At 37.9% G+C, this 25,542-nt stretch overlaps 3 protein-coding genes across 3 annotated transcripts in view; 2 read left to right on the top strand and 1 right to left on the bottom strand.

Annotated features, from left to right (window-relative positions):
* LOC117328711 (transmembrane protein 144-like) overlaps window positions 1-3,505 on the bottom strand; it is a 108,037-nt gene extending 104,532 nt beyond the window's left edge. The window contains exons 1-3 of the mRNA XM_033886206.1: window positions 3,449-3,505; window positions 1,643-1,855; window positions 1,162-1,281 (exon numbers count right to left, since the gene is read on the bottom strand). Of these exons, the coding sequence (XP_033742097.1) occupies window positions 1,162-1,281; window positions 1,643-1,838 (316 nt within the window). The 5' untranslated portion in view covers window positions 1,839-1,855; window positions 3,449-3,505. The remainder of the gene's footprint in view (window positions 1-1,161; window positions 1,282-1,642; window positions 1,856-3,448) is intronic.
* A 179-nt stretch (window positions 3,506-3,684) lies between these two features.
* On the top strand, window positions 3,685-21,443 carry LOC117328709 (torsin-1A-like). Its single transcript, XM_033886204.1, has 6 exons — window positions 3,685-3,895; window positions 6,386-6,610; window positions 19,653-19,918; window positions 20,035-20,210; window positions 20,447-20,574; window positions 21,016-21,443. The coding sequence occupies exons 2-6, from the start codon at window positions 6,388-6,390 to the stop codon at window positions 21,291-21,293; spliced, it is 1,071 nt and encodes a 356-aa protein (XP_033742095.1). The 5' UTR covers window positions 3,685-3,895; window positions 6,386-6,387; the 3' UTR covers window positions 21,294-21,443.
* A 267-nt stretch (window positions 21,444-21,710) lies between these two features.
* On the top strand, window positions 21,711-25,137 carry LOC117328710. The gene is made up of 3 exons (XM_033886205.1): window positions 21,711-22,308; window positions 22,699-23,225; window positions 23,297-25,137. The coding sequence occupies exons 1-2, from the start codon at window positions 21,809-21,811 to the stop codon at window positions 23,123-23,125; spliced, it is 927 nt and encodes a 308-aa protein (XP_033742096.1). The 5' UTR covers window positions 21,711-21,808; the 3' UTR covers window positions 23,126-23,225; window positions 23,297-25,137.
* Window positions 25,138-25,542: the final 405 nt, after the last annotated feature.

Below are 25,542 nucleotides of genomic sequence, written 5' to 3'. Positions count from 1 at the left end.
GACACCACCCAAAATTATTAACTTACCTGTTTCCACAGGACACCACCAACCATTACTAACTTACCTGTTTCCCACAGGACACCAACAACCATTACTAACTTACCTGTTTCCACAGGACACCAACAACCATTAATAACTTACCTGTTTCCCACAGGACACCACCAACCATTAATAACTTACCTGTTTCCCACAGGACACCAACAACCATTACTAACTTACCTGTTTCCCACAGGACACCACCAACCATTCATAACTTACCTGTTACCCACAGGACACCACCAACCATTACTAACTTACCTGTTTCCCACAGGACACCACCAACCATTATTAACTTACCTGTTTCCCACAGGACACCACCAACCATTACTAACTTACATGTACCTGTTTCCTACAGGACACCACCAACCATTACTAACTTACCTGTTTCCCACAGGACACCACCAACCATTACTAACTTACCTGTTTCCCACAGGACACCACCAACCATTACTAACTTACCTGTTTCCCACAGGACACCACCAACCATAATTAACTCACCTGTTTCCTACAGGACACCACCAACCATTACTAACTTACCTGTTTCCCACAGGACACCACCAACCATTACTAACTTACCTGTTTTCCACAGGACACCACCAACCATTACTAACTTACCTGTTACCCACAGGACACCACCCGCCATTACTAACTCACCTGTTTCCCACAGGACACCACCAACCATTACTAACTTACCTGTTTCCCACAGGACACCACCAACCATTACTAAATTACCTGTTTCCCACAGGGCACCACCCGCCATTATTAACTTACCTGTTTCCCACAGGACACCACCAACCATTACTAACTTACCTGTTTCCCACAGGACACCACCAACCATTACTAACTTACCTGTTTCCCACAGGACACCACCAACCATAACTAACTTACCTGTTTCCCACAGGACACCACCAACCATTACTAACTTACCTGTTACCCACAGGACACCACCAACAATTACTAACTCACCTGTTTCCCACAGGACACCACCAACTATTACTAACTCACCTGTTTCCCACAGGACACCACCAACCATTACTAACTCACCTGTTTCCCACAGGACACCACCAACCATTATTAACTTACCTGTTTCCCACAGGACACCACCAACCATTACAAACTTACCTGTTTCCCACAGGACACCACCAACCATTACTATTGGGTAGAATGTACTTTGTCGAACTATCTGTAAAACCATGCCAGACAGCAGAATAGCACTGCAAACAATCCACTGGAAAAACATCCCTGCAATAAGAAAACTGTTTTTTAACAAATTTAACTAATTCAGTAATATATATATATATATGTATCCTAGGCTCAGTTATAACCAGAACAAGGATGTTAAGCCCCATCAATCAATCAATCAATCAATTAGTAATATATTTTCCATCACTTCTATACAGATACCTCCAATATTCACAAGGATACATTAAGCTTAAAAAAATGGCTTAATATTTCTCTGTAATTAACTTTTAAACTTAGAGGTGAATACTGAGATTGTTTTACATTGAGCAAAATCTGCACTGAAAGCTTGACATTCATCTGTTTTATTATTATTTTAATGATATAGTAACTAGAACACATCAACTGTATTATATCTAAATACCATCTCCAGTTTCAAACTTTTTCACAGGAGCAAAGTTTGTTCCATAACAAAGGACAGCGACAGCAGCAGCTATATATCCCACAAAGGCTGGAGACGTGTCACAATCTGGAGATATGGTCGTCACATTTGGAGAAATGGTTGTTACATTAGGGAATACTGTGGAGCCATTTCCAACATCATTCCAAACAACTTCCATTATGAAATCAGGAAATTCTGAAAAAAAAATGATAAAATCAGGATTGTGTATATTTGATTGAATTTGTATGAAAAGTCAATTAAATTTCCTATCATTTATTGTGGCAATTTGAAACTATAGAATTTAAAAACACAGAGTATGTAAATGTATGTTAATGGACTCGGGGAACAATAAATGCCCAGTTCTACTCACTTTAGCTAGCTAAATTTCTCTGGCTATTTTTTGTTTCTGACGCCAACCAACCTTTACTTTAGCAATGAACCTTATAATTATTTGACACTGATTTCAGCACAGAAAGAAAAAAAATATATCAGTATTTACAACTCTAAACTTCATGGCAACAGTGTGTACTTGCAGTTTGTGTATTATATGCCCCATTTAAACAATCAGATCACTAAATCATGCCTACTTAATAATTATTTGCCACAAAATACTTTGCTACATCATTCCACTGCATGCTTGCATGAAGTAACTTATTTCGAACATGATGGCATTGCAGCTGGTTGTTATTTTAATACGGAATGTGTGTACCAAGTGGAATAAATACAAAGTAAGAAGCAAATAGCTTTTTGTTTGTTTTTGCTTATATTCTATTTTTCGTATTTAGCGGAATGCCATTTCCAGTCAAAAGGACTCTGTGTAATTAGGGTAAACTTCCCCCTCGCATAAATGTCCACGTTTACAGTAGTTTAAATGTAATTTAGCTGTTAATTATAATCAAAATCCTAACAGAAAATCTGTCATTCTGAGCAGTGTAAATCCGCCTTGGGAAGTTAGAGCTTACATGGTGCCCCTCATAAGTTTCTTGACATTTAATCCTCCAACATTGTTGGAGTTTTTTCAATTCATTTATTACTTTAAACCTTGCAGTTTATCAGTACAAATACAGTACCATACTAGTGCATTAAATATATACAGTGAAAACAGACATAAATACATGTACAAATTAATAAAATTTGGACACACACACACAGACAGGAGTAAGTTCTACTAAAACCAGGCTAAAATCAACTTGAAAATACAAAATGAAAAAACCTTTTTAAAAAATTGTGAAAGGAAAAAACTTCAGGGAAAAAGTGTCAAAATGAACAGCTGTCCAGGAAAGCATTATACTTCTGAGCAAGCTCCATCAGCTGAGTGATAGAGACTGCATTTAACACTATATGTACAAGCCACCCACCTGGATTTGAATGGATTTTAATTGTGTATATCGCTTATTAATGTGTTATTTCATAGTGTTTTATGCATGAAGGGATGTTATTACTGTACCATAAATAAATACAAATAGTTTAGCTAAACTTAGAGTCTGATAATACAGCTAAATTCCCGTTCAGGTCCACTCGATCCCATTCAGGTCACAGAACAACCAGAAACGGATGTTCTTTTTGTTTTTTAAAAAGGTTTATAATTAATTCCAATGTTGTAGAAATCTATCGGTTCTGTACATAACATACAGTAATTTGACAAGAAATTATGTTACAAATGAAAATTATGACCCCAAGTATACCTGTGATTCAGGTACCGATCAGGGCCGCTATGTTTGTCGGTATATAAATTTGATGATATCGATCGTTATCAGCATTATCTGTAACTTAGAACAAAGATTTTACCTGTCTGATAATGTTGTTTATACGCTGATCATGACGAACTGACTAATCCGCGTCACATGACATTTCAAATTAAAGCGTCTGAGTGACAGAGATTGACGAATTAGGACCTGTTCGTTTATGCGGACAAATCGATTCATCAGTTTTTAAATTAATATTTCAAACATAAATCTTGATGGACTAGCAAATGTTAATACAGATCTTGGGAGTATTTGTGAAGGCTCGTCTGAAAACAATATAAAATCGCCAGATCCATCTTTATTTCATAAACGAACAACACCGGTCTAACTGGATCAACCGTTCGGACCGCAAAAACGAAAAACGGCCCAGTTTTGTCTACTTTCATTTTACATTCCGTCTAAGCGCGGGAGAGATTGGCTATATGACAGAAGAACAGTCTGATTTGTTGCAGCAGAAACATCGGCATTGGGAGACTGTATGGCATTATAGGTATGAAATATGCCTATGAGATATGCTTACAGCTTACATTTTGATTTATGTTACATTTGATGCCGTTGACCCATAGCAGAGACCCATATAGATATATTTACCATTGTATGGCACTGCCACGATATAACCCTACCAATTCAGTTGCGAGTTCACCAGCTTATGAACTGCCAACTGCGTATGAACTGGTAACTGCGTATGAATTTCAAAAAAAAAATCGCACGACAAATAAAAAATCGCAGATGGTAAATATAAGCATTGAACGGCTTTCAGTTGGCATTCATAGTCAATATCGCGCTTCATGTTGAATTTGCCTCTGTCCAGTTGGCATTCATATTGACTGAATGCCAACTGAAAGCCGTTCAATGCTTAAATGTCTCTGCCCATAGCCATAACTGTTAGGTATCTATTCGACTCGTCTGTCGATCAATACACTCAATAAATAATGATGATATTGAGTGTATTGGCAGACGAGTCTAATACCTCAGGTTGACCATGTACTCCAAACCATCCTACCGTAGGACTAACACATGCACTGGCCTGTGTGGTCTGGGGACCCTAGTGATTTTATATACTTACACTTGTAGAACGAATATTCATACCCTGCCTACACTGCTCTCCGGCATCTGTCAGAAATTGTCCGTCCGTCGTCCAGAGCTACGTTATCTCGGCTAATATTTACCTTATATTTGTTTCTATAAGTATAAACAAGAAATATCTTTAAAAAGATAATCGGCATAGTTATAAATGAACGAACTAATGCGTTTCAGCACTCATACCACACAAAATTATATAAGTTTGAATCATTTTTGGTGATAACAAGACAGTATTTGAATCAGGAATATGATTTTATTAATGTGTCATTTCAAATTATACATCCATGCACTTATAATTATTCAGCTTGCATTTAATCTTAACTTTGTTTCGTTTTTAACTGCATTGCTGCATTTTGCATTTACCGCTACCTTGACCAATCACATACTTCATCTTGACCAGTAACGCCACCTGTCGTGTCATATCCGGGGCCAAAAGAAAATTAAACGGCTACATCTTCTGTATGCCGAAAAGGCACGTTGTCCAACCCTTTGTACCATTGTACAAGGTAGGAGAGGGCAAATGGAACAAGTACTGAGATTCGAATCCAGAACCTGATCTGAGCTCAAGATCTTTAAAGTATACTGTACACATGTAATTGAGCTCCAGCTGCATTCAGCCCAATTCAGTTTTGCTACATTGATTTCTCCTATGCAATGGACCAAAAAGACCACATATCATTTATTGTGTTTTTCTTCTTACATAGTTTAAATAAAGAAAACTAAGCTTAATATTTCCCAAAACCTGTTATATTTAATTCAAAAGTTCATTACTTATACACATACATGTACATTATAAGCGGTAATATCTCACTTATCCAGATATGTAAGGTAGCTAGGTGTTATGTCACGACCGATTTTATTGTGTTTGCACCAAAATGTTAGCGACACCAAACGGTGTCGGAGAATTCCACATTTTCATATAGTAGTTCGCTCTGGCCCTACACCAGACATGGTGTCAGAGCCAGAGGAAACTCGGGCTAAGTTTGGTGTTACTAAGATTTTGGTGCAAACACAATAAAATTGGGCATGACAACACCTATCTTACATCTATGGGTAAATGAGATATCTATATTTACCCCAAAACACCCATTTAGTCCTATACCTGTGTTCTTCCTTCCGTAATACTCTGTATAGACCAGGAAAGTTAGAGGAAGTAGGAGATTTGAAGACTTTGTTAATACACAGACAGGTAGAAGTTAGAAGTACATTGTACCAGGTAAGTTAGCGGGTGAAGGAGAGGAGAAGACTTGTTGACATTATACCTTAACTGATGTGGTGTTTTTGGTGAGCACATTTCAATGGGGGGACATACTAAGAGATATTGCCTTCAAGTTCACACAAAGGAGGAAATTCCTTGGGTTAGAAAACATGTAGAGCTAGGAAAATGTGAGTCGCTGGTTTGATTCCATGTGAAGGCACATTAGTCACTTCTCTATAACATTTGTATAGATCTGCATTCAGGATACTCTTAAGGGCCACTTTTAAGATTGGCTGAAACAGATTCCTAGCTTGTGGAATTAGGCAAGGATAATAATAGCTACAAGAGGATTATTTGGGCCTTAAAAATGTCTGTGCTGGTTTTGTTTTTGGCCTATCAAGTATTCTGAAGTTTTTTTCGTCTTGTTGTTTTTGCCTTTTTTCAAGGAAAACCTGTTAAAGTCCCTTAAGTTTGTAAAAATTATTCAGAAGATTTCCTCACCTACCAAATTATTAGAAAGATTTCCTCACCTACCAACAATGTTTTCTGGCATGTTAGGCTGGTAGCAGAAACACAGGTATTATTATTTTAAACCTAACACAAACCAAAGATAAATGAACAGAAGATGGATGTCATTGAAAAATTAAAAAGTCGTAAAAATACAATTTTGTTGAATTTGAATAATGTTAATGGTTTTAGTGATGAAGATTGCAATGATGCCATACAGAAGCAATGGAGTACTTTGGTGGCTGCTCCAGATCCTGCTTGTGGGTAGCACTACCTGCCTGGAACCAGTCTCCCTCCTTACAGCTGTAGGAGCAGGCATTTCCGCCACATTCTTGGCTGCTTACAATCCTGTCAAGTGCCGGTTCTTTGCTGAATGTTGCATATATGCAGATCGCCACATAATGCTGAATGAGACAGGTAAAGATTCCATAATTCTGTCAAAGATTTCTTCATGAACTTAATGGTTCCATTGTGGAAATACATTAAAAGTGTGATATTATTGATTCTTTAAACCTTAGAAACATAGGAAGGATTCAGTCATTACATTGCAATCATTTATTTAGTGAAGATTTGATTGACAGTAAAGAATGGGGAGTACTATGAGCTGATTTTTGTTGGTATGGGGAACACTGAGTCTTACCAGAGTAAAGGTTGTAAAATTGGGGCTCTTGATCCTTTACAATCAGCCCTTGCCTGTTCTACTGTCTCCTTTACTATTTTACAGTGTTCCCCTATAACTACACCAGATTGTTAGGTCACCTGACACAACGTCTCAAGTGATCTATTCTTATCTCCTTTTGTCCGTCCTCGTCTGTCTTGCATTGTCCATAGTGCATTGCCCGTCATGCGTCGTCCATTCTTAAACAATTTACCTATGTACATTTTCAACTTCTTAGAATCAAATACTCTTCTTAGAAAGAAGGGTCTTAAGGTGCTTTACCAAAATTGTGAATTTTATGACCCTTGGGTCATACGTTTGCCCCAGTGAGGGGGTAAACTTTACTATAGTTTATATAAGGAAATCACATTTTTACTATGATTTGATTTATTTCTGTTGGGATTCATTCTAACTTGGTCAACATTATCAGCATGGGATGACAGTTTGATTGTATGTATTTGTTGGCCCTGACCGACCCCCTGGGCTGATGGACTGGTCCAAAAACAGAGGGTGTGGCATTACTGGGCAAATTAAAGGTCAATTGTTGACTGTGTGGCTCCCCTAGGGCAAGAGGGGCCAGGGCCCAATAATGGCACTGGGAACATAGCAAAGTCTTTAAAATTTTTCTTCTGCAGAAGTGGATTGGATTTGGTTCAATTTTGGTCAAAAGCACCCTTAATTGAAGAGCGACAGTTATGAATAAGTACACTACAGCTTACGTGGACTTTGCGGTTTCCACGCGTCCGTCACGGACGTGGGCAGCGCGGACCCCACTCGCCCACCGGATATGGCATTCCGCAACGTTCCGTCATATATCGTGGACATCAGCTGACTGATACGGTATCCACTCGGCATCACGGTATGTGACGATCCGCGATTAGTGGTGGGCATAGTTCAACTCGAGACCCCGTGTTCCACGACGATCCACGATACGTGGTGGACACGCATTTCATTTTAAAGTCCGTGGTCCATGTCGATCCGCGATATACAGTGGGTACAAGTTGTTTGCTGTTCATTTCTGATCTACACGAGTTATATCCCTTCGTCTTTCGGTAGCGGTAGTGGTATCGGTATCGTTTATCAGAATTATGCATGGTTCCATGTTGGCGGTGTAGATAAGCCTTTATGATTCGGATGAAATTGAAGAACATTTCAAGTTTTATTTAAAGCTTTAGACCCTTGGTCCATCAATAGCGTTATTATGGCCATATTATAAACATTAAAAAACAATCGCAATATATTAAGCACTGTTAATATTTAATGTAACTTAACATAAGCTGTTTCATCCATCCAGCATTCTCCATTGACGTATTCACGTTTTTAAAAAATATTCATTTATTTTAGAAATATTGCATTCATTACACGACATTGAATTGGGAAAATAGAAAATACCACTGCGAACAGCTTTACCAAATCTCATCAAAATATCTAAACTTCGGCATTTGAATCCTTATTCCGTTATCTTTTAAACATCGGTGTTATCATGTTATCAGACTCCGACCATATTAAAATATGCGGAATATCGAATGTTGTGACAACTAGTCGTATATCTATTCTAAAGTGTACACACAAAAGAGCTGTAAATAACTGCCTATCTGGGTATCTTGTATACATGTAATATCGTTAATGTGGTATCTAAACGGAAAACACAAAAATGAATTAAACATTACATTATTGCATCAAAAGCAGAATGGATTCAGAATGTAATTAAATCATTACTACGGCCCTTTCTGCAATATAATTTACATGTACAATGTTTATATACATTCCCTAAATGTACCGATTTATGATAACCATTTAATGTCTTTATATTTATCATGTATATTGAGTGCTTTGCATTCAGGTCCAATAATGGTTTCTGTTTCTATCACCACTGTGATTTCAATGATTTGTATTTAATCATATTTTAAGTCATAAATTACTCATTGAATGCAACACTTTTTATGCGGTGTTTTGCATAAACATGGCAGCTATAACCGCTGATTTTCTCGGCAGCTCGTCACACGCAGATGATTCTATTTTAGCTGTCTGTCAATCAAACAGGGTATCTGACGGCATCCGTGAGTTTCATTGGTTAGTGAGAATGATTGACAAGACACTAAAGCTTGTTACACTCCAGTGATCTCTGACTCTGTCAATCAAACACTGTAGAAAGGCGTCCGTTAATTCGATTGGTTGGTGAGAATGATCGACAAGTCAGCGTACGTGCACATGTTTTGTCGTCAGCTGTAATAGCAGACGTAAAACCCGTTAAATAAATATTGAGAAACATTATCAAAAAAAACTGTATCGATACATACCGTCAAAACTGATTATCTACCGGTTCTAATAGCCTATATAGGGATATGTTCCGCACAGTGACCTCACGTGTGAGGTTCGCCCAGAGACCGTATTTGAGTCATTGCATTAATAGTCTATTAAAAGTTTATTCTAGAGATGCTAATATTTTAGGCAACGATGTTGCACGATTTGTGATATTCTGTTCCGACTCATCCACTCATCGGTTTTGGGTTACATTTCATTTGTTGGAGAGCTCGAGCTAAATTATTGGAGATAGGAAAGTCTCAATGCACCTTCGATATCAGAGACGGGAATCGGTTGATCTGTGGAATAAACAATAAAAAAGTCCTGTCCTAGGACTGGTCATGATAATGTTATATGAATATCTACACGTAGAAACACGAACTGAGATACATCCGAGTCCGCTTTATAACCGACGAGTGGCCAACACCACAAAGGCCAGGGACCGGCAAGCCGCGGTCACAGAGGCGTGTTAAGATAATAGCCCGGTAAATACCACATCTTAATTAACAGGTGTATCTCTAAACTCGAACATGTTGAATTTACCTGTAGGGTAGTTTGTTTTGATAATGATTATATAAAAGGACTCCCAATGGCAAGAAGTGGATCCTTAACTGTAGGTAAATTTAATTCATTTATTCCTTTGGCGTTTCAGCCAATCTGATTTTACAACATATACAAAGACATATACATTAGCAATACAAGATCGTGATATCACAGGTTCAACGGAATCAGACCGCTATTTAGGAAATATATATAAACAAATGTAAACACGTGCCTGCAATTAATGCGAATAAGACGACGATAATGCAAATGTAACATTTGGTATAATGTTCTATTATAACGGGCCGTATACAACATGTCACAATTATATAATGTTCTGTTTTAACGGACCGTATATAACATGTAACCTCCCACTAAATGTGTATTAACGGGCCGTAAATCATATGTAACATTTGAGCAATATTCTATTATAACGGGCCGTATAAAACATGTAACATCTCACTAAATGTCTATTGAAACGGACCATATATAACATGGAACATTTATGTAACGCTCTATTATAACGGGCCGTATACAACATGTCACAATTATATAATGTTCTGTTTTAACGGACCGTATATAACATGTAACTTCCCACTAAATATGTATTATAACGGGCCGTAAGTCATATGTAACATTTGAGCAATATTCTATTATAACGGGCCGTATAAAACATGTAACATCTCACTAAATGTCTATTAAAACGGACCATATATAACATGTAACATTTATATAACGCTCTATTATAACGGGCCGTATACAACATGTCACAATTATATAATGTTCTGTTTTAACGGACCGTATATAACATGTAACCTCCCACTAAATATGTATTATAACGGGCCGTAAATCATATGTAACATTTGAGCAATATTCTATTATAACGGGCCGTATAAAACATGTAACGCCTCACTAAATGTCTATTGAAACGGACCATATATAACATGTAACATTTATATAACGTTCTATTTAGTGTTATAACAGCACGTATATAACATGTCACAATTATATAATGTTCTGTGTTAACGGGCTGTATATAACATGTAACTTCTTACTAATTTTCTTTTATAATGACCGCATATGGCATTTGAATAATGTTCTATTTTAACGGGCGATATATAACATGTAACTTCTTACTAATTTTCTATTATACGGGCCGTATACAACATGTCACAATTATATATTATGTTCTGTTTTAACGGGCCGTATATAACATACATATTCTTACTAATTTTCTTTCATAATGGGCCGTATATGACATATGACACTTGAATAATGTTCAATTTTAACGGGCCATATACAACATGTCACAATTATATTATGTTCTGTTTTAACAGCCTGTATATAACATGTAAAATTTGAGCAATATTCTATTATAACGGGCCGTATACAATATGTAACATCTCACTAAATTTCTAATATAACGGGCCGTAAACAACTTGTAACATTTCACTAATTTTCTATTATAACGGGCCGTATATAACATGTCACAATATAAAATATTCTGTTTTAACGGGCCGTATATAACATGTGATGCTGATGTAACCTCTTACTAATTTTCTATTATATCGGGCAGTATACAGCATGTAACATTTAAATAATGTTCTATCATAACGGGCCGTATACCACATGTAACATCTCACTGATTTTCTATTAAAACGGGCCCTATATAACATGTCACAATTATATAATGTTCTATTTCAACGGGCCGTTTATAACATGTAACTTCTTACTACGAACCTCACCTTACGACCACCTCAAAATTACGACCACCCCGCTATTACGGGCACTTTTTTCAGTCCCGATTTTTTTCTCTATATATCTTTGTATTGGTCGCTTCACTATTACGACCACTTTGTTATTCCGTATTACGACCACCTTGGGCAGTCCCAACGAATACTAATTAACGCTTATTACCCACACAATTACGACCAGTTGGTCTTCTCTAAAAAATTCACTGGTGTGTAGCGAACCGTGAACAGCTTACGGTAATGCGTGTCAAACTGGCCATTGACGTGTGTATACGTAATTATCGATCTTTTGTTTACTGACCAGTGTATCGACAGGTGAGTAGAATGGCTACTAATCTCTTTGAAATCATCGCACTGACCGGAAGGTAAAATAAACATCCAGTCTTTCATTGTTCGTAACAAGCCAACATGTGCCGGGTTTGAGTTTGTAGTCCTTTGTTTACCGTTACGGGTGATCGCCCTTCCTTGGTGGCGCTGTGACGGATTAAATACACAAGTGATCAGATTATCAATCTGCCTTGAAAATTGTAATAACCGTACATTTGATTATTAATTATGGTATTTAAATAATTGATTTGTGGCTGTTGGTCGTTTTAAGACCCGATTACATACAAGCGAGTAAAATAAACATAGTAACGTTTGAATTTTTTTCTGGTCAAGCGCAAGTTTTTTCAGCGATCTCGATGTTTTTGTATCAATGCCGAATAGGGTCTGTAGATAGGTGTTATTATAATTTGAAAAAAACATGTTTGGTTTCAAATATTTCGCTAGAATTATGCTATTCTTTCTAACTTCATTTCTTTTTTCGCTCATGATGGCCACATCACGTAAACGTAACGAGTTACACTAAAAAAGAAAATTGAACTGATTCAATGTAGCAATGGTCGTAGCCAACGACGACTTGCTGAACAGTTTGGGGTCGGCAAAACACAGGTCAGAGCATCTTGAAAAGAAAGACAGAAATTTTAGAAGGTTATGAAGGAAATAAAGGAAATGATAGACAAAAACAATTGTCTTTGTTTTTTACTTAAAGTTAAGACTATGGCATGTATTTAGCCAAATCTATACAACTTGCACCTGAGTTCAGTCAATTAAGAGTTACGGTTCCTGATGGTCTAGCTCAAATTGGTCCACCTCGGCACTTTGACCCGGACCCCCAGGTGTTCTTAATAGTGAGGTTTCACTGTAATTTTCTTTTATAACGGGCCGTATGCAACATGTAACATCTCACTGAATGTCTATTATAACGGGCCATATATAACATGTAACATTTATATAATGTTCTATTTTTCTGCTTGAACGGACCGTTATAACATGCTAATTTGCTATTGTAACGGGCCGTATACACCATGATACATCTCACTGATTTTCTATTGTAACGAGTCGCATATAACATTTAACTTCTTACTAATTTTCTACTATACTGGTGTGGCTCATTCCCCGAACACCAACTCCGGTAAAGACAAAGGAAAATGTTTATGTAGGAAGTTCTTTGAAGTTAAGTTATGGTCTGTTTCAATATGGAATACCAACTCAGGTAAAAAATAGGGTCAACTCAGGTACATGTATATGAATATATATAAAATAAATAAAATATCTTATTTTCAAAGCAATATATCTAACTTTATATTTTACTATAAATAATGACAATATCAGATTATAATAAATAGATAAAAAGTAAATAAAATTATATATTGTTTTCTAAATTCAAAGCACTGATTATAGATATTACTATTAATAATGACAATATCTATTGCTGATGAACTTAACGTTGACATGGGCGTTCGCTAGATACAATGTACAATTTTATAAGAATATTACAATAGTTCTGCAGTAACGTATCTATATAGTGTTGTATAATAACAATTATAAAAAAAAATCCAATACAATATATGCATAGCTATTCTAAGTAAGATGAAATATAAACAAAAACTCTTACTACTACAACTGGAACAGATACAACTTTTGTTAATTATTACAATTCTACAATAATTGAATTATCTTTACAAATCTGAAAAAACGTACAAAGTTAATCAATATAAAAAATACAAAGTCTAATTAATATACAATTGATTTACAGTGAAAAAGTATGGATTTACGATTCCGTAATTATTCAAATTTAAATGTTGATTATCAGATATATATTTACACTATAAATGAAAAATGATACAAGGCTGAATTTGTTGAACTAATATAAAAGAATGTAAATTAAACAATCGTATTTAAGTATTTTTTAGATATCTACACTACAAATTAAATCAATGACACATCCTTTAATAAAATATTCAAAAGTATTCAATGATACAATTGTTTTACAATTCCAGCAAATATATATGTCAAGATGATGATCAGCAAAATATGATGATTTTCCAGTGTGCTTCAGTTTTATATACTACTTCTGAAACAGTTTGGCAATCATTAACAGTTAATGATTTTCTGATCACCTAACAGGTGAGTTGATTTACCTGAGCTGATTTACCTGTGTTCTTACACTGAGGATATTTCTGTAACAGACTATAACTCCCTATCAGCACACCTTAAACCCTATGTAAACACCCCACCCTAACCAGAGTTGGTGTTCGGGGAAGACCCCACTGGTGTAATGGGCCGTATACAACATGTAACATTTGAATTATGTTCTATTTCAACGGGCCTATATAACATATAACTTACTACTTTTCTTTTATTACGGGCCGTATACAACATATATAACGTGTAACGACTTACATTACCCTGTTCATAGCCTTTATTACGAGGACACGGGTTTCGTTGCATACCAATAACGATTTCGATTACAACACTTCTAATAATATAAGTTTAAAATGAAATTCGTACATGAAATAAATGATTAAAGTAAAGTTTCAACATCGTGGGTATGTGAATGTTCAAACTTAGGCTAATTATTTTATTTGTGATACGAATGTTTATTGTTTTAACTCAACGGAATTTAAATGTAAATAATGTGTTTAATTTAAAAATGAAATCCTACAGTAAAAAGAAATTTTTAACAAAACTCAAGCTAAATATACGTACAACCTGTAAAAGCATATATTCGGAACATTTTTGACGTGCACGGAAACCATACGTGTCAACTCACCAGCAGTTATAGGCGGGTTCCGATTAGAACACCCGACAGAACAGATACCTGTGGTGCTGTGACAGGCGTGACGACCGTGTCGACCGTAATTTCACACCTGATTATTGTTAAATGGTATACTAACCCACTCACAGTCGAGTACACTTTTATGTCTATATGATTTGTAATCAGTTAAGTTAAATAATATCAAGAAAAATATCAGTGATAGTTCGCCATGTTGATAAGGGTTATCGGATAGTAGTAAATGGTCTGATGTGATTTTGTTTCGCATTTTCAATCATTTAAAACAGTAAAATATCTACGTTGTTGTACTATAGCTGTCTTCTGCAAATTTGGTTTATGAAAATGGTATGCAAAATTATTAATAAGGAATGAAATAAGATGAATTCAAAGTTCGTGTAAAATAGAGGTAAAGATCATGTAATGTCGGAGAATACAGATAAGATACAGGTAATTTTGGAGAACTTTGGAGAACACAGGTAAAATCCAGGTAAGGTATAGGTGAAGACTATAATGACTGTCACAACATACCTGCCCGTAACTTATTTGTAAGAAGTGGGAGAAAGGAGACCCCCCCCCCCGCCGCGGTAATCCAGACGATTTTTCTTACCTTGTGGGTCAGTCACCCGTGTCGACAGATTCACAGCTCTAGCTCGTTTGTCACACCAAGTCGTCATAGCAACCGCTGCGAGGTCTTAGCCCCAGGCATTTACCCGTTCAACTAAGTTTTTGTAACGGTATTTTGCTTTCCTATACAGCGAATTCATTAATGATTATAGACTGGTCTTGCTTTTGTTTCAAACTTAAAGCAGATGATAACTATGATATCAACAAATTTTATTCCGTAGTTAGTACGTGAGAACCCATAAACCAACATACATAATGTGCGTAACCAAAATATGATTATTATTGATCAGATCATAAGTAATAAACGGAAAGAATATCTGTAATAAAGCTCACACTTAATGAAATTTAGATATATATATTTTTTAAATAGAAGGTGCTTCACACAGACATGGGCTCGTAAAGATGACGCATTAAAATAATTTATCATATAACACAGTATCACCTGATATAAGCACATCGTTTACTTTGCGTTTTAACTTCTGTAACATAAAATACATTAAAACAATGGTGTACACGCAAATTACATAAAAGATATTTACTAGTGTTAATCTGAGATTATTAGATTATTTACAATTAAAATTATTATGTTATATACGGCCCGTTACTAAAGGAAATTAGTGAGATGTTACATGTTGTATACGGCCCGTTATAATAGAGCATTATTCAAATATTACATGTTATATACGGCCCGTTACTAAAGAAAATTAATGAGATGTTACATGTTGTATACGGCCCGTTATAATAGAGCATTATTGAAATATTACATGTTATATACGGCCCGTTACTAAAGAATATTAATGAGATGTTACATGTTGTATACGGCCCGTTATAATAGAGCATTATTCAAATATTACATGTTACATACGGCCCGTTACTAAAGAAAATTAATGAGATGTTACATGTTGTATACGGCCCGTTATAATAGAGCATTATTCAAATATTACATGTTATATACGGCCCGTTACTAAAGAAAATTAATGAGAGGTTACATGTTGTATACGGCCCGTTATAATAGAGCATTATTCAAATATTACATGTTATATACGGCCCGTTACTAAAGAAAATTAATGAGATGTTACATGTTGTATACGGCCCGTTATAATAGAGCATTATTCAAATATTACATTACCAGTGAAACGAAGGGAAGTAACTCTTATATATCGGGAGTACATCCTGCCTTCGGCCGTGATTAGAAGACGCGGTAAAGTAAGCATAACTTCAAAACATAAGCTAGCCACGCTATCTAGCGTTCCACGACGGATCTCGCTGTTCCGTGGACATACACGGCATCCGGCGGGCCACGATATCCAGTGTTCCTCGACGGGCCGCGCTGTTGCGTGGACACCCACGGTATCTGCCGATCCATCACGAATCGCGGAATCACGTGGACACTTTGCCCACGCATGTCCACTAGTGGACATTGCGTGGGCAGTCCACCGTGGGCGCGTGGAAACCGCAAAGTCCACGTAAGCTGTAGTGTAGTAGATCTGATCCCCCAAAAGCCTTAGGTTTGAGGCCCAAAAAGGGTATGACGTTAGACATAAATCTTTTAAAGTACTGTAATGTACTTCTGAATGGGCTGATGAAATTAGATCAAATTTAGTGTAGATTATTATTGGGTGAAGGAGACACAACTTAGTGTAAATGGAGAGTCTTTGTCCCCTTGAGGTGGAGGGATGGAACCCAAAAAAGGGAAAGGAGAATTTCTTTTAAATGATTTGATCAAATTGGTCTGCAGAATCCATTCTCTCCAGAGGCAGTTGGGGGCTGAGTAAAGGAAGTCAGTTGATTATAAATTACAATATTGATTGTTTTTCAGTTTAATTTGATTTGAATCTTCTTTGGACCCAGAAAGCAAGTGTTAACTGCAATATATTGTACAGACAATCTGATCAGAAAAAGTGAAAAGTGTTAGTCTTAGAGCATTTTGACATAATCATTGAAATATCACTGTGAGTGATACAGGCCCCATTGGCCATATATTCTTGGATAGACAACAAATATTCCTTTGTTGGTACATATAAGATTTTGGGTACACATTTGCACATTATATATATTTAGATACTCTCTCTGATTGTTGTTGTCTTATATTAATGTAAAGTTTTATAGCAAGGATAAAATATTTGTGCTCAAAAGATGAAGTTTGTAATTCCTGTGTTGTTTTTTCACACTTTTTAGCTCACCTGGACCGAAGGTCCGGTGAGCTTATGTCATGGCGCAGCGTCCGTCGTCTGTCCGTCCCTCCGTCCGTCCGTCCGTCGTCCGTCCGTCCGTCGTCCGTCAACATTTACTTCAAATCGCTACTAGTCAAGAAGTTCTTATTGGATTTTGACCAAATTTGGCCAGAAACATCCTTGGCAGAAGGGGAACAGATTTTGCATAAATGCTGACTCTGACCCCCGAGGGGCCAAAGGGGCGGGGCCCAATAGGGGAAATAGAGGTAATTCTTTTAAATCGCTACTAGTCATAAAGTTATGAATGGATTTGAACCCAACTTGTTCAGTGACATCCTTGGGGGAAGGGGAACAGATTTTGCATAAATGGTGACTCTGACCCCAGAGGGGCCAAAGGGGCGGGGCCCAATAGGGGAAATAGAGGTAATTCTTTTAAATCGCTACTAGTCAAGAAGTTCTTATTGGATTTTGACCAAATTTGGCCAGAAACAACCTTGGCAGAAGGGGAACAGATTTTGCATAAATGGTGACTCTGACCCCCGAGGGGCCAAAGGGGTGGGGCCCAATAGGGGAAATAGAGGTAATTCCTTTAAATCGCTACTAGTGATAAAGTTATGAATGGATTTGAACCCAACTTGGTCAGAAACATCCTTGGGGGAAAGGGAACAGATTTTGCATAAATGGTGGCTCTGACCCCTGAGGGGCCAAATGGACAGGGCCCCAATAGGGGAAATAGAGGTAATTCCTTTAAATCGCTACTAGTCATAAAGTTATGAATGGATTTGAACCCAACTTGGTCAGAGACATCCTTGAGGGAAGGGGAACAGATTTTGCATAAATGGTGGCTCTGACCCCCGAGAACCCAAAGGGGCGGGGCCCAATAGGGGAAATAGAGGTAATTCCTTTAAATCGCTGCTTGTCATAAAGTTATGAATGGATTTTAACCCAATTTGGTCAGAGACATCCTTGGGGGAAGGGGAACAGATTTTGCATAAATGGTGACTCTGACCCCCGAGGGGCCAAAGGGGCGGGGCCCAATAGGGGAAATAGAGGTAATTCCTTTAAATCGCTACTAGTCATAAAGTTATGAATGGATTTGAACCCAACTTGGTCAGAGACATCCTTGAGGGAAGGGGAACAGATTTTGCATAAATGGTGGCTCTGACCCCCGAGAACCCAAAGGGGCGGGGCCCAATAGGGGAAATAGAGGTAATTCCTTTAAATCGCTGCTTGTCATAAAGTTATGAATGGATTTTAACCCAATTTGGTCAGAGACATCCTTGGGGGAAGGGGAACAAATTTTGCATAAATGGTGACTCTGACCCCCGAGGGGCCAAAGGGGCGGGGCCCAATAGGGGAAATAGAGGTAATTCCTTTAAATCGCTACTAGTCATAAAGTTATGAATGGATTTGAACCCAATTTGGTCAGAAACATCCTTGGGGGAAGGGAAACAGATTTTGCATAAATGGTGACTCTGACCCCAAAGGGGCCAAAGGGGCAGGCCCAATAGGGGAAATAGAGGTAATTCCTTTAAATCGCTACTAGTCATAAAGTTATGAATGGATTTTAATCCAATTTGGTCAGAAACATCCTTGGGGGAAGGGGAACAGATTTTGCATAAATGGTGGCTCTGACCCCAAAGGGGCCAAAGGGGCGGGGCCCAATAGGGGAAATAGAGGTAATTCCTTTAAATCGCTACTATTCATAAAGTTATGAATGGATTTTAACCCAACTTGGTCAGAAACATCCTTGGCAGAAGGGGAACAGATTTTGCATAAATGGTGGCTCTGACCCCAAAGGGACCAAAGGGGCGGGGCCCAATAGGGGAAATAGAGGTTATTCCTTTAAATCGCTACTAGTCATAAAGTTATAAATGGATTTGAACCCAATTTGGTCAGAAACATCCTTGGGGAAAGGGGAACACATTTTGCATAAATGGTGACTCTGACCCCCCGAGGGGCCAAAAGGGTGGGGCTCAATAGGGGAAATAGTTTTAATTCCTTTAAATCGCTACTAGTTATAAAGTGATGAATGCATGCATGTTCTAAAAACAATTCTTGAGGTCTTTCAGACCTTTAGAGAGTCTGGACTTCATTAATCTTTAAAGCAGTTCGGATTCCCACACTATAACGATATATAGCATTGTTAGAGATTTACAAATAAAACAAATTCAATATGAACATTATTTTGACATTTGGTCCAATCCAACCAGGTGAGCGATACAGGCCCTATGGGCCTCTTGTTAAATATGTTATATTTTTTAATATCAGACCTATACCAATATACATACTATCATTTGTATTGTAGCCCTGAAGCTCTCCTTGGACAAACATGTATATGGTCAGCACCTTTGTAAATCAGCAGTGATTAATCACCTGCGTGCCTACACCCGCACCAACGAACCCAGTAAAGCTCTGGCAATGTCCTTCCACGGAGGCACTGGCACAGGCAAAAACTTTGTCAGTAAGATCATAGCTGAGAGCCTGTACAGGAAAGGCATGAAAAGTAAATTTGTCCACCTCATATCTGCTACCAAAGAGTTTCCACACAAAGAGATGGTGCCTCTTTATAAGGTTAGTGATTGTGTTGTTCGTTCAGATAGCTGGAACATTGCTGGACATCTCTAACGAAATTGTAACTTTAGAGTAAAATTGAGTTTGTTAGTAAAATTTTATATTCTTCTTACCAGGACAAGTTAAAGGAGTTGATTGAATCAAGTGTGACTAAATGTGAGCGATCAATGTTCATATTTGACGAGGTCGACAAAATGCCAGTTGGACTTCTAGACATTGTAAAGCCATATCTCGACTTCTATGAGGAAGTAGGTGGAGTAGACTACAGGAAGAGTATCTTCATCTTCCTCAGGTAGGAAACCTTGAGGTCATAGTCAGTCTGTAGACTTCGGTTATTTTAGTCATTCTGTTGTTAAACTTAGCATTATCCACATAAATCAAGGATTCTACATTTATTAGAAACTCGGATATTCCAACAGTCTTACAAATGTGTAGGGGTCATCTTGGCAAAAGATTTTTGGGTGAAATTGGTTACAGTAGACAATTTGATTCTAACATTACAGTGATTCAGACTTGTTTGTTTCACAGTAACACAGCTGGTCAAGCTATACTGACTTTGACACTTGACCACTGGAGGGAGGGTCGGTCAAGAGAAGACCTGACCCTGGTGGACATGGAGAAATTGGTTACTAAGGCAGCAGTCAACACTAAAAACAGTAGGTCTCAGTCAAGATCACTGGACCACAGTGGGGACTGTAATTCACTAAAGTCTCTTAGTTTTAGTACCTAGTTCTCATTGTTACTTAATTATTGAAGTGTGTTCCTTTTACAAAATATGTACATACAAAAAAATAAACAATCATGATTATGATGTTTTATGGAGTGTTAACTACATTTTGTAAATAACGGAATCAGTTATAGGATATCTAAACAAGAACATCAATTTACCAGACTGAAATGTTCATAAAACGATAAATTTTCCAAAACCATCAATATTCTCTTTTATTAGATAAATATATTATGATACAAAAGACAATCAAATTTTACACTGTTTATTGTAAGTCTAAAATTAGTTTTTGTTATAATCTGTGATGGAACAATGCATGAAATTTATATTGAAGTCTGAATTTGATAGTACCTTTTTTTTGCCCTGCTAGGTGGATTATGGCACAGTGATCTGTTACTTTCCCACATGATCTCGGCTCACCTGCCTTTTCTACCGATGGAGCGTAAACATGTAAGACAATGTATAAAAGACAGTCTTGTTACCAAGAAATACTACCGTAACCATGACAATATAGATGACAGAATTGTGAGGGAAATTGCAGATCAATTACCGTACTTCCCTGAAGATGAGAAGATTTTTTCTGTGACGGGCTGTAAGCGAGTGCCAGAGAAGGTGGACTATGTTATGGCTGGCTATGATGTTGTTTAAATAAAAATTGATTTAGTGCTCCAGAGGATGTAAGATGTAACTTTATATAGCAGTTCAGTGGGTGTTTGATAATTAAGGCTTAAAGTCCTTCAATGTATGGATATTGTATGTAAATTACTATAATTGTATAATAAAGTTTGAAGATTCGCACAGCAAGTTCTGTTTGAATGAATTTGAATGGAATGTTTATGTGACTGGTGCTGTTCGGACGATTTTGAATGGAAGGCTTTGATATGTGTGGTTAACTGACTATCTGCATGAGGTGTTAATTTATGAAGTATGGCAGGACGTTTCTCTTCACGTATGGCAGAATATTTTTCTAATCTGTCCTATAAAGGTATGGGGGGATATTTCTCCCACCTGTCTATCAAGGTATGGCGGGATATTTCTCTTTCCTGTCTATCAAGGTATGATGGGATATTTCTCCTCACCTGTCTATCAAGGTATGGTGGGATATTTCTCCCACCTGTCTATCAAGGTATGGCGGGATATTTCTCTTTCCTGTCTATCAAGGTATGGTGGGATATTTCTCCACACCTGTCTATCAAAGTATGATGGGATATTTCTCCTCACCTGTCTATCAAGGTGTGGTGGGATATTTCTCCCACCTGTCTATCAAGGTATGGCGGGATAATTCTCCCACCTGTCTATCAAGGTATGGTGGGATATTTCTCCCACCTGTCTATCAAGGTATGGTGGGATATTTCTCTTTCCTGTCTATCAAGATATGGTGGGAAATTTCTCCTCACCTGTCTATCAAGGTATGGTGGGATATTTCTCTTCACCTGTCTATCAAGGTATGGTGGGATATTTCTCCCACCTGTCTATCAAGGTATGGTGGGATAGTTCTCCTCACCTGTCTATCAAGGTATGGTGGGATATTTCTCCCACCTGTCTATCAAGGTATGATGGGATATTTTCCCTCATCTGTCTATCAAGGTATGGTGGGATATTTCTCCTCACCTGTCTATCAAGGTATGGTGGGATATTTATTCCACCTGTCTATCAAGGTATGGTGGGATATTTCTCCTCACCTGTCTATCAAGGTATGGTGGGATATTTTCCCTCATCTGTCTATCAAGGTATGGTGGGATATTTCTCCTCACCTGTCTATCAAGGTATGGTGGGATATTTATTCCACCTGTCTATCAAGGTATGGTGGGATATTTCTCCCACCTGTCTATCAAGGTATGGAGGGGATATTTCTCCTCACCTGTCTATCAAGGTATGGTGGGATATTTCTCCCACCTGTCTATCAAGGTATGGTGGAATATTTCTCCCACCTGTCTATCAAGGTATGGTGGGATATTTCTCCCACCTGTCTATCAAGGTATGATGGGATATTTCTCCCACCTGTCTATCAAGGTATGATGGGATATTTCTCGCACCTGTCTATCAAGGTATGGTGGGATATTTCTCCCACCTGTCTATCAAGGTATGGTGGGATATTTCTCTTCACCTATCCTATCAAGGTATGGTGGAATATTTCTCCCACCTGTCTATCAAGGTATGACGGGATATTTCTCCCACCTGTCTATCAAGGTATGGTGGAATATTTCTCCCACCTGTCTATCAAGGTATGGTGGGATATTTTCCCTCACCTTTCCTATCAAGGTATGGTGGAATATTTCTCCCACCTGTCTATCAAGGTATGGTGGGACATTTCTCCTCACCTGTCTATCAAGGTATGGTGGGATATTTCTCCCACCTGTCTTTCAAGGTATGGTGGAATATTTCTCCCACCTGTGGATCAAGGTATGGTGGGATATTTCCCTCACCTTTCCTATCAAGGTATGGTGGGATATTTCTCCCACCTGTCTATCAATGTATGACGGGATATTTCTCCCACCTGTCTATCAAGGTATGATGGGATATTTTCCCTCATCTGTCTATCAAGGTATGGTGGGATATTTCTCCCACCTGTCTATCAAGGTATGATGGGATATTTCTCCCACCTGTCTATCAAGGTATGGTGGGACATTTCTCCTCACCTGTCTATCAAGGTATGGTGGGATATTTCTCCCACCTGTCTATCAAGGTATGACGGGATATTTCTCCCACCTGTCTATCAAGGTATGGTGGGATATTTCTCCTCACCTGTCTATCAAGGTATGGTGGGATATTTATTCCACCTGTCTATCAAGGTATGGTGGGATATTTCTCCCACCTGTCTATCAAGGTATGGTGGGATATTTCTCCTCACCTGTCTATCAAGGTATGATGGGATATTTCTCCCACTTGTCTATCAAGGTATGGTGGGATATTTCTCCCACCTGTCTATCAAGGTATGGTGGGATATTTCTCTTCACCTATCCTATCAAGGTATTGTGGAATATTTCTCCCACCTGTCTATCAAGGTATGGTGGGATATTTCTCCTCACCTGTCTATCAAGGTATGGTGGGATATTTATTCCACCTGTCTATCAAGGTATGGTGGGATATTTCTCCCACCTGTCTATCAAGGTATGGTGGGATATTTCTCTTCACCTATCCTATCAAGGTATTGTGGAATATTTCTCCCACCTGTCTATCAAGGTATGGTGGGATATTTCTCCTCACCTGTCTATCAAGGTATGGCGGGATATTTCTCCTCACCTGTCTATCAAGGTATGGTGGGATATTTATTCCACCTGTCTATCAAGGTATGGTGGGATATTTCTCCCACCTGTCTATCAAGGTATGGTGGGATATTTCTCCTCACCTGTCTATCAAGGTATGATGGGATATTTCTCCCACTTGTCTATCAAGGTATGGTGGGATATTTCTCCCACCTGTCTATCAAGGTATGGTGGGATATTTCTCTTCACCTATCCTATCAAGGTATTGTGGAATATTTCTCCCACCTGTCTATCAAGGTATGGTGGGATATTTCTCCTCACCTGTCTATCAAGGTATGGTGGGATATTTATTCCACCTGTCTATCAAGGTATGGTGGGATATTTCTCCCACCTGTCTATCAAGGTATGGTGGGATATTTCTCTTCACCTATCCTATCAAGGTATTGTGGAATATTTCTCCCACCTGTCTATCAAGGTATGGTGGGATATTTCTCCTCACCTGTCTATCAAGGTATGGTGGGATATTTATTCCACCTGTCTATCAAGGTATGGTGGGATATTTCTCCCACCTGTCTATCAAGGTATGGTGGGATATTTCTCCTCACCTGTCTATCAAGGTATGGCGGGATATTTCTCCCACTTGTCTATCAAGGTATGACGGGATATTTCTCCCACCTGTCTATCAAGGTATGGTGGGATATTTCTCCTCACCTTTCCTATCAAGGTATGACGGGATATTTCTCCCATCTGTCTATCAAGGTATGGTGGAATATTTCCCCCACCTGTCTATCAAGGTATGGTGGAATATTTCCCCCACCTGTCTATCAAGGTATGGTTGAATATTTCTCCCACCTGTGGATCAAGGTATGGTGGGATATTTTTCCTCACCTGTCTATTAAGGTATGACGGGATATTTCTCCCACCTGTCTATCAAGGTATGACGGGATATTTCTCCCACCTGTCTATCAAGATATGGTGGGACATTTCTCCTCACCTGTCTATCAAGGTGTGGTGGGATATTTTTCCTCACCTGTCTATCAAGGTGTGGTGGAATATTTCTCCCACCTGTCTATCAAGGTATGGCGTGATATTTATCTCTACCTTTCCTATGGTGTTCAGTTTCCTAGACACAATATAATGACTACCTGTAGTTGATCTGATATGTCACAGGTTTTTGTGATATGTACAGTATAAGTTTACTCGTGGAATGAATTTAATTCTGTGTTCAGTGTATGTAGCAAACTGTTCAGGTGCTGTTACCAATATTAAATTCCACTGCTTTATAATTTAGGCTTGTGATTTATCTATATCTGCTCTAAACATGTGTATAACATAAACCATTGTTGTTGTCTCCTCACATGACAATTATGATAGAACACCAAATCCATTTCTCTTATCATCCGCTTAAAAAAATTTAAAAAAATGGATTCTATATTGTATATAAAAATATGTCACAGTAATATATAGCCGTCTGAAAGTTTTTCACAAATTGTTATTTTTGGTTATTGGCCTTTAGCAACCAGCAAACTATTTCCTGGTCTACCTGCAGCTGGGAAGCATACAGCAGGATTTACCATTTTGGCTCTGACAACTCGCACACAACTTTTTTTGTACTACCCTGTTATGTACATTTATTAGATGTACTCATTTACACCGAGTCAACTGTAACACAATGGAGTGAAGTATTTGTT

The sequence above is a fragment of the Pecten maximus genome, chromosome 6 (genome assembly GCF_902652985.1).
Source record: "Pecten maximus chromosome 6, xPecMax1.1, whole genome shotgun sequence".
In the NCBI taxonomy this organism is placed as follows: Eukaryota; Metazoa; Mollusca; class Bivalvia; order Pectinida; family Pectinidae; genus Pecten; species Pecten maximus.
Note: the sequence above shows the minus strand (reverse complement) of the source record. Positions and strands in the feature narration are given on the sequence as shown.

Excerpts from the sequence above, each read along its gene's own strand:
- LOC117328709 (XM_033886204.1), top strand. The coding sequence starts at position 6,388 with ATGAAGATTGCAATGATGCCATACAGAAGCAATGGAGTACTTTGGTGG. Across the intron at positions 6,611-19,652 it reads CATAATGCTGAATGAGACAG|CCCTGAAGCTCTCCTTGGAC; the intron begins GTAAAGATTCCA and ends TTTGTATTGTAG. Across the intron at positions 19,919-20,034 it reads AGATGGTGCCTCTTTATAAG|GACAAGTTAAAGGAGTTGAT; the intron begins GTTAGTGATTGT and ends TCTTCTTACCAG.
- LOC117328710 (XM_033886205.1), top strand. The coding sequence starts at position 21,809 with ATGGTGGGATATTTCTCCACACCTGTCTATCAAAGTATGATGGGATAT. Across the intron at positions 22,309-22,698 it reads CACCTGTCTATCAAGGTATG|GTGGGATATTTCTCCCACCT; the intron begins GTGGGATATTTC and ends TATCAAGGTATG.